The sequence below is a fragment of the Chinchilla lanigera genome, unplaced genomic scaffold, assembly GCF_000276665.1.
Source record: "Chinchilla lanigera isolate Chin_1 unplaced genomic scaffold, ChiLan1.0 scaffold00100, whole genome shotgun sequence".
Taxonomy (NCBI): domain Eukaryota; kingdom Metazoa; phylum Chordata; class Mammalia; order Rodentia; family Chinchillidae; genus Chinchilla; species Chinchilla lanigera.
Window position 1 is genome coordinate 327,036 of NW_004955501.1, and position 10,264 is coordinate 337,299.

At 36.9% G+C, this 10,264-nt stretch overlaps 1 protein-coding gene across 1 annotated transcript in view; it reads left to right on the forward strand.

The window, feature by feature from the left end:
• Nucleotides 1-10,264, forward strand: part of Pik3cb (phosphatidylinositol-4,5-bisphosphate 3-kinase, catalytic subunit beta) — a gene marked incomplete in the record, with an annotated part of 129,427 nt that overhangs the window by 75,207 nt on the left and 43,956 nt on the right. The window contains 3 exon segments of the mRNA XM_013505790.1: nt 477-607; nt 3,343-3,393; nt 8,329-8,517. Of these exon segments, the coding sequence (XP_013361244.1) occupies nt 477-607; nt 3,343-3,393; nt 8,329-8,517 (371 nt within the window).

The window sequence follows — 10,264 nt, forward strand, 5'->3', positions numbered from 1 at the left end:
TATATATGTATTTATTTATGTTAGGAGCTGCAGGATAATAAAGGATCAACAACATTAGATATGATAAGATGAATATCAGTGAACACTCTCAGAGTATCAGTCTGGATACCCGGGTACTTTGGTGACTGTGCAAACAAGGTTCCATGTGTTTGTTAAGTACAGGTATAATAGTTGCTGTGGGCCACCTCATTTTGATGAAGGGCAGTTCTACTTAAACTTTACTCAGGACTGAGACGTGGCCCCGGATTTGAAGAGGTCATTAATTTTTAACTTTCTTGTTTTAAAGGTGTATGCAAACTCACACTGAAACTTTATTGCAACCGTGAACAGAAAACTAGAGAGTTACTGGTAGAATTGTCTGCTGAAGTTTCTTGGGTGACATATTTAAGTCATCTTCATGTGAAGATATCCATTACAGGTTTTTTTCTTAGTTTTAAAAACATTCCTTAAGAATAAAAATTATTTGCATATTTCAGATGAACTTGAAGAAATGTTAAATCCGATGGGAACTGTTCAAACAAATCCATATACTGAAAATGCAACAGATTTGCATATTAAATTTCCAGAGAATAAAAAACAACCATGTTATTACCCTCCCTTCGATAAGGTAAGCTAATTATTTAAAAGGTCATGAAATAACTGAATGATTATTTACTAGTGTTGTATGTGCATAGTTTAAACTCAGTGTAGCTGTTTCACTTTGTGAACTGTATGCTCCTTGACAGTTTGGTTCCGGGGGAAGGTCACGGAGCAGGGAACCTTCAGGCTCTAGTAGGCCCATCACTTAGTAGAGTGAGACATGAGCATCTTTGGTGTTCAAGTTCCTCATTTATAAAGTGAGGAAATTATAATTGTTCTAAGGTGGTTTTCAATGTAAAAAAAGTTATAAATGTATTTTTTTATACTCTGAACATTTAAAATACTTAGTGAAACATGCCCAGGGTGCTAGTTCAGAGATAAAGATGGAATCATTGTTGTGTTAGTTTATATTCATAGAATACATTGTTTATGTTGAATAGTATTGTTAGTAGGGCTTTTTAAGGTGGTATTTTTGTAGAATCTATACCAAGGACTCACATTTTAAAGTGCGTTTCCTTAGTATGTAAACTGCATATCTTGGAGTTAAATATAGCGCTGTGGTAACTTATATGCTAAGAGAGCTAAATTGTCATATTTTTATATTCAGGTTTGGCATTCTTGTATTAGGTATGATTGTCACTGATTTGTATTCAGAAATCTTTTTTAAAATTCTCTAAAGGGGCTGTGGATTTAGCTCAGTGGCACAGTGCCTGCCTGGCAAGCGCAAGGTCGTGAGTTCGATTTCCGGTACCAGAAAAAAAAAGAAAAAAAAAATTCTCAAAAAACCAGGAAGTTTTTAAATACAAGTTAGAGCAAGTCACCTGTGAAGACTGCGGGCAAAGTGCGGTAGTACATGCCCATAATTTCAGGAGGTGTGAGGCAGAGCAGGAGGGCTGCTGTGAGTTTGAGGCCAGCCTGAGCTATATTGTTAGTTCAAGACTAGCTTGGTCTATACAGGCTAGTAAGAGTCTATCTCAAAAAAATAAACAAAATTGAGAATTGATATTGATATCATACTAAATATTTACATTAATCCACCTACAAACTTAGTTGTATCTTAAACACTACCATACCTACATAGGTATGTGTGTGGCGCTGGGATCAAACCCAAGGTCTTGCCCAAGCTGTGCGAGCACTGTACCACTGAGCTAGTGCCTAGTCCTAGAGGAGTTTTTACAAGTATTATACACGTTTAATCCGTGTAACTCAGTGCTCCTTCCTTCATCTTTAATTGAATTTTATCCATCCGTGAAGTAACTTTTCAAGTTCTTTAAAGATGTTTTTTAACCCATAATTTACAATTAAACTTTGTGTTTGTTTTTTTTTTTTTTACAATAAAAATCCCAAATATGGTAAGAACCATATACTCTAATACACACTAAGTAGAGAAAGCTTCATTTTGACTCATCTGTTACATTTTTGTGATGGTTTTAGTTGTCCTTAGATAGAAATTTATCTAAGTTCAGCTACTTGTGCTATATTTTATATAATGACTGTTAATGTATACAGTTACGGTATGTGTTCAGTGATCAGTATTGTTTACTTGGGATAAAATGAAATACTTTTTAGAAAATTTTAACAAATATAGCAGCCTATGAAAATATAAATGGTTCTAATCCAGTATTTTAAGAGAAGTAAAAACAGAATTTTTTTTGTTTTTTGAGATAGTGTCAGTATGTAGTCCAGACTAACCTTGAAAAACTATATAGCCCAGAGTGGCCTCGAACTTGTGGCAGTTCTCCTACCTCAGCCTCCCATGTGCTGGGATTACAGACGTGCACCATCATGCCCAGCTGTCACATTTCTTTAAAATGTATTATTTTATTATTGCTGCAGTCATTCCTAACTGGTTATTAAACTTTCAATTTGCCTTTCTAATCCTGTGGAAATTATGGCTTGAAAATCAATTGGGAATAGAGATATTAGTCTTCAAATATGTATAAATATGTTTATACTACAGAGGTTCCTTTGAATATAGATGTAATACCAAAAGTTCCCATAGGTCCTATTCTTTCTGCTCAACTTAATAATTATTGCTACATTTTTGTTGTGGGTTTTGGTTTTGAAGTTTGGTTTTACTGAGTCCTGTGGGTTGAATCCGGAGCCTCGCACATTGCTAGGCAAGTATTCTAACACTGAGCCACATCTATACCCTTTTTACTTTTTCCTGTTGAGATAGGGTCTCACCTAGTTACCCAGGACAACCTCAGACTGGCAGTTTTCCTATCTCAGACTCCTGGTAGCTGGGATTATAGGCGTATGCCACCATGCTAACCTCTTTCATTTGTATTTTTTGTTTGTTTAGTTTTTGTTTTTTAGACAGGATCTCATTATGTAGTTTAATTTGATCTTAAACTCATTATGTAGCTCAGGCTGGCCTCAAACTCATAGTGATCCTCTTTCCTTAGCTGCCCAAGTACTAGGATTACATGCTTGCACCACTCTGATCAGCTTGTTTACCCGTATTTATTTTTTTTTAAATTGACATATATATACAAACCACAGTTTGTTTTATGGACAGATAATCCTGGTGCTCCCTAGGAGTTGCAGCCTTTTACAGAAATATCATTGTGTTGTTTTTGTCAAGGGTTTGAAGAACTTAGGAAGCACCATTTTGCTTTTAAAATTCATGCTTTCATTATACAGCATAGAAATGCCAGGCCATATGTAGTTCCTTGCAGTCTTAAGTAGAAGCATAGTTATTTACTCTTAAAATCCTACAAATTAGAGCCAAAATTTAACTGTAAAAATTTTTTTAAACAGATTATTGAAAAGGCAGCTGAAATTGCAAGCAGTGACAGTGCTAATGTATCAGTAAGTATCAAGAGCTTTAAGTGCCTTTTCTTAATATAGAGTTGTGTGCATTATTAGGTGCCTTCATTTTATGTGTGGTTATGAAGACCATAACTGACATACAAGGGCAGGCTGTGACGGGGTAAGTATGCACAACCTAGTGTTTGCCAAGTGGCAACACAGTTGATAGTGTTCAGTTGCTGATCCCTTTTCTGATACAAATATAGATTCAGCAGTCTATAGGGATGCTGTTGCACCCTAGCACCCTGTGAATTGACAGTACATTCTTAGCGAATATTCCTTAGTTGAATGAGGAAGTTGTATTTCTCTCATGTATGGAAGCAGGTGTAATAAGGACAAGCATCACACTGCAGAGGATTAGATATCTTCCACTTTGGAGCTCTGCCTTGTTTAACATGTAGTTTCCATTCCACAATTTAATATCGTCACTCCAGCTTCCTACTTTGGTGTATTACAGTCAGCAGGAACATGAGCAGGACTAGAGGCTGTATGCAAGTCTTTCTGAGCAGATACCATTAGTAGGTTTGCTTTCTACTCATGTCTCATTAGCCAAGCCTCAGTCACATAAGTATAACAAAATACAAGGAAGACCAGGAAATCCAGTCTTTAGCTGTCATGTGCTTAAGAGTAAGAAACCTTAGTACCATGGGAAAATGTTAAAGAGAATGAGTATTTTTATTCTACTTTCTATTTCTAGCTTAAGACTGTGTAACTCTAATCTAGTGTTCTCTTATTTTGTCATCCAGTTACGGCCTCTAAGTGTCTTTGGCAAAGCTGTTATACCCATAAGATGTTAATACCATAGAGATTAGAAAGCAAAAATAAAGGCAGTGTGTATATTTTCCTCATTTTCATAGTGTAAAAGCACTATTTAGTTGTGGCTGTTTGGAGAAATACCTGGTTTAGGCTCTTTCCTGGTTTGAATTAGAGCTCTCAGAATCTCAGTACAAGTCATTCCCACTGATTCCATGATGTTGTCTTCTGGCTTAAATTTTGCCATTTGAGTTTGAATGCTTGACCCCAGGAAAGCGGACCAAGGGTGCCAGGCTTCTGGTCTTCCCATTTTTGAAAAGCTCTGGGCCTGGTTGGGACCACAGTAACTAAATCGTGCTTGCTTCCCTGTTTTTTTCTCCTATCAGTTTTGTATTACAAGTTTCTGGAAAGAAAAACCTCAAAGAAGGATTTTAAAGGTAGTTTTGTTTAATGAAACAAAACAAAAAGGAAGGAAGGCACGAAGGGAAGGAGGGAAGGAGAAAGGAGGGAGAAAAGAAAAATAACTATTCTGACTATTAGGAAGAGAATGTAAGCTGACTGTTAATAATACTAGTTCAAATAATGTGACAACATTTTTTGGTATATTGGATTGTAATTAAAAAGGCTCACAGAAATACAAAAAAGATAAGAGCCCTTACAGAGTGAAGGAAAGTTTTTAAATTCTAAGTCCTTTAGGGTGTACAGTTTGGCAGAATCAGCGTTCAAAATGCACACGTAGGCTGGCCACGATGGCACACGCCTGTAATCCCAGCACGAGGGAGGCTGACACTGCGACTTTTGAGGCCAGCCTGGACTACATAGTGAGTTTAGGGTCAATTGAAATTACAAAGTGAGACTCTGCCTCAAAACAAACAAACAAAAAGACGACTTACATTTTGATCTAACAATTTCACCCCACAAAGTACATGTGTAAAGAATTGTACAAGTAAACTAGTCATTGCCACACAGTGGAGAAAAATTGAAAATGAGCAAAACATCTATCAGTAGGGATATCTATGTTTTAATAACTAATGGGGGTCCGGGAATATAGCTCGGCAGGCACAGTGCCTGCCTGGTAAGTGCAAGGTCCTGAGTTCCCGGTACCAAAAAACAAAACAAAACAAAACCTAATGGTTAGTAATAATTACTGTTAAGAGAGCATTTAAAAAGTGACATAGATCTACTTAAGCAAACATGACAAGATCCCCACAGAGCATTAAATCAAAAAAGGAAAAACTGTATACATAAGATACCATTTTTAAAAAGGAGAAAGGATATTGCCATTTAAATGCAAGTTTAGTTTTTGGTAGGTATAGACTCTATATCTAGCTCTGAGGAAGAAAGAATGTAGGTGTAGAAAGGCTTTCATTTTTAGTTTTACTGTTCATTAATTATACTATGTGCTTAATTTTTAAAAATAGTATACCAAACCTAGACAAAATTACTGTATCCTTAGTGTCTAGGGAACCTTTTGATTTAGATAAGATTATTGCAGAAACAGTGAATATTAATTCATACCTCTGGGGTTCTAGGAGCAATACAGCTTAATAGAGAGTTAGTAGAGATATTAGAATCAATATATCCCTATATAATTTCTACCTGCTAAGTGTAAACTGTAATTTCCTGGTTTATAATTACCTGACAAGTTGATAAGTGTATACTTATAATAAAATTGTTTTGTTTCATTAAATAAAACTACCTTTAAAATCTTTGGTGACACTTTTGTACTTAACTAGCTATATGTCCAGCCCTCTTTCAGTTTTTTATTTTGCAACAAGCCAGATTGCCCGGGCTGGGTTCCAGCTGGAGTGCTGGGATTATAGATGCCTGAGTCCCCACACCCAGCTCCCTCTTCTTCCATCCCTTCCCCCACCCGTTTCTTTCTTTCTTTCTCTTTGTTTCAAAGATTTTTAAAACTATTTGATTGTTTCTTCTTCAGTGTCGTGCTTGTTCTCCTTGAAGAAATAGCTTTGGTTTTCTAATATGGTCTTTGGCAACTTTCTTTTATTGCTTTGTTTTTCTCAAGTGTGTTGATTTTTACATTAGCACTTGTTAGGTTTGACGGTCCTGGTTGTCTGCCTTTTACTATTATGTGCTTCCAATAACTCTAAAGTGTTAGGGTCTCTTATAGGTGAAGAGTTCCATGCGTCCTGGGATCTGATGTTCCCTAGGACTGAGTCCCTGTGCTTCTCATCTGGAGCTGATACTTTGCTGTCCCAGCTCACACAAACATAGGGGCATGCTTGACTATAGCAGCTGCTCTACCTGGAGCTCCCCTGGTGATCTCCCAGTGATTTCTGCCTTCTTCCCACTCCTTGATCCTTAATTCTGAGCCAGACCTCGCACAGAGCTATGTGCATAGCGTTCTCACTACTACACCGGTCTTAGGTCTGATCTCTAGTCCTGTGTGTATTGTCTCACTAAAGGATTCCTGTGTTAAGCACTCTTATTTTCTAGGGCTATTATAGATTAGTATTTTTAAAAAAACATACGGGCTTTTGGGTGAGTGGATGAAGACAGCTGTGTTCTATGTCAAGAGCAGGTTACCTTCCTTAATAAGGGGATGTGTATGTGTGTGGTACTAGATTTTGAACCTACAACCTTTACACTGAGCTATTTTCCCAGCCCCATATATGCAAAGTCTGCCAAATAAAAAATGCATAAACACTTCCAGAAAGAAACACTTGTATAAATAATACTAAATTTATTGAGACATCATGAGATTAATACAAATTACCTTTGGCCTCTATAATTACAAGAGGTGGTCACAGTGATGGTCAGTAACTTCCAGGCATTTATTAGTACAGCGAATTGCTGCTTGGGTAACCATGGTCATTGAGATTGGTGCACATGCATTTTCAATTCTTCTCTAAGGGCAGGCAGTGTAGTTAGTGGGTTTTCTGCAATATACAACACCCTCTAGGGTCCCCCATACAAGGGTAACAAGATCTTTCAAAAGTGTACCATGTATATATATTCTGATGTGGTCTCACTATGTTTCCCAGGCTGGGCTCAAATTTGTGATCCTTCTCTGCTTAGCCTCACAGGGTGCTGGAGTTACGTCGTGCTTCTCCCCTCTCTTTCTGTTCTTCCTCGTCCGCTTTCCTGTTTTCTTCCCTGTCGTCCTCCTCTTCTTTCCCCTTCCCTTTCTGCTTTCCCCTCCTCTTCTCCTTTTCCCTCCCACTGTCTCCTCACTGTGTTGCCCAGGCTCTCTCAAACTCCTGGGCTCAAGTTATTTTTCTGCCTCAGCCTCCCTGTTGGGTTTTATTTTAGTATAATCTTAAAGGGATTGGGAAGGAAAATGTGATAATTGTAATTTTTTCAGGTTTGTTTAGCCAGCATACAGTTTTGATTTTGGCGTGGTTTGTTGTAATCTTAGTGAGTGTTTGTGTGTGTGCGCACTCTGGAGACGGAACCCATGACCTTGCACATGCTAAGCATTCCCTCTGACACTGAACTGCATATACCTCTCCCCCCAATAAGAGTTCTCAATCTAAAGAGATCTTACGCTTTTGAGCCAAGAGGGCACCTCTTAGGGTCACTGTAGGTTTTTTTGGTTTATAATAATTGAAAATTGAAGTTAGTGCAAATAATAAATGACTTTTTTAGGGCAAAAGCACCACTGCCACCTGGTGTTTGAACATGGGTTTTTTAAAAAAATGCTTTTTTAGTTTTAGAACTGTTTTAAGAATAAACAACAAAATAAAAGATAGATAATAGGAAGTAGGGAAATATACCCTTCTCAATGGGTAAGGGGATGAAGAAGGAATCGGGGTATGTGGTGTACATGGACCAGCTGCACATAAGGAATGGAAACACCGTTCTGCAACATGTACTAAGAAAAAGTTTTTAAAGCTCTTTCGTTCATCCTTAGCTTACAAATTAAATACTGAGAAATGAAAACTTTTAAATGGGATACACTTTACTAATATTCTTAGGGAATTGTATTTTTATATTTCACATGGTAAAGTTTATAATTATGTTAAATCTTTTTTTTTTTTTTTTAGTACCAGAAATTGAACTCAGGACCTTGCACTTGCCAGGCAGGCATTTATGCCACTGAGCTATATCCCTGGCCCCAAGCCTTTAATTATGTGTGAATCCATTGCATATAAATTTGCTGAATGTTTGCCAGTGTTGTTTGGACTGTTAAATTCTATAATGAGTATTTTTTTTTCTTAGAGTCGAGGTGGAAAAAAGTTTCTTCCTGTACTGAAAGAAATCTTGGACAGGGATCCCTTGTCTCAGCTGTGTGAAAATGAAATGGATCTTATTTGGACTTTGCGACAAGACTGCAGAGAGAATTTCCCACAGTCACTGCCAAAATTACTTCTGTCAATCAAGTGGAATAAACTGGAAGATGTTGCTCAGGTAACAAGAGATCATTTCTATAATTCTTCTGGGTGCATATGTTACTTAGTTGATTTTTATGTAAAATGTCTTTACCTTGTAGGTATATTTCCATATATTGGACAGTTTGCTGCAGGAATTTTGAGAATTTAACCTTTTACTCTATATAGCGGACAGCTTTAAAAATCCCATGTTGTGGGTAGAGTTGCCTTATCTTCCACTAAAGATAATTGATATACTGGTTTTAGGATAGTCATCTGTGTAAGAGATAAAAATATTTTTAACTGGTTTATTGTAATGATTTTAATAAACCCTTAGTTTTAGATTTAGTTTGGTTAATTAGTAAATAAAGGCATGTAATATAAAGTTATATAAAGGCTTATGTTACAGATAAAGTTTTGGGGTAAGAAGTAATTGTTAAACACGTCTTTTTAAATTTAAACAAACATTTGCTAGGTGCTGAGCTGGTTCAGGCTGGCTTTGAATTTGTGGAGTCCTCTTGCCTCAGCTTCCTGAGTGCTGGGATTACAGGCTATAATTTAGGTTTAATTAATTATATTTAATTTTAATTATAAGTAATGTCTTATCAAAAGTAATTACATGTACTTTCCATTGGTCGGGTTTTTACTTATAACATTTCTGAACCTCTAGTATTATTAGAACATTATATGAGCTTTTTAGGATTGTTTGTGGGGTCCAAATGTGAACTAGGTATGCTAGGAACCTTTTACTGCTGTTTCAGACCCCCAGGAATCAGTGCCTCAGCAGCCCAAGGCTGTAATAACAGCTACTGGACTGTTACTAGTGCCTCCGTGGGGAAAGGAGAGAGGGAGTCTCATCAGTAGGGAAAAGTGGGGATGAGATAGGTGTCTCATATCTTTTCTAAAACTTTAAGTTAAATTTTTTTGTTGTTTGTTTGTTTTTGTGGTACTGGGGATTAAACTCAGGGCCTTCTGCATGCTAGGCAAGCACTCTACCACTGAGTACATCAGCTGTTTTTTTTTTTTTTTCTGGATTTTTAATGGATAGATAACAAAAATGGTACATATTTATGAAGTACTATGTGGTGCTTCAATATATGTGTATGTTGTGTGATGTTTAAATCAGGTAAACATACTTGTCTCATCTCACACTCACTCTTTATTTATGGTGAAAACATTGAAAATCTTTCAAGGTTTTGAAATACACAGTACATTATCATTACCTAGAAGTCACACTCCTGTCTAACTGGAACTTAGTAGCTATTGATCAGCTTTTTGTCATCCCACCCCTCTCATTTCCTGTCCCCAGCTTCTTGTAGCCACCATTCTGCTGTCAGCTTCAGTGAGATTAGTGCTTTTAGATTCTACATATGTGTGGACTCTCGCAGTCCTTGTCTTTCTGTTGCTTGGCCAACTTAACATAAAGGTCTCCTGTGGACATGTGGGTTTACCTCCAGGCTCTCTATCCCATGGGTCTGTGTCCAGTACTGTGCTCTTCCGTGTCTGTGAGCCAGTGTTTCTCAAACTTTGCATTATCATACCCCTTTCGGGCTTTTTAGTCCATGTTTTCCCTAATGTGCTTCTTTCTCCATAAGATTTTGATACCATGGGGGTATTGCATGTCTACTTGTATACTGTTATGTTTATCTGTAATTTATACACAGAAAACAGCAAGTATAAAGCTTCCTCTTTCTATTCAATGGGAGGATAAGAATAGATAAACAAAAAAATTAAACTTAAAATTTTAAAACAAATATGTCACTGTATTTGCAGAAAATGTTTATTTG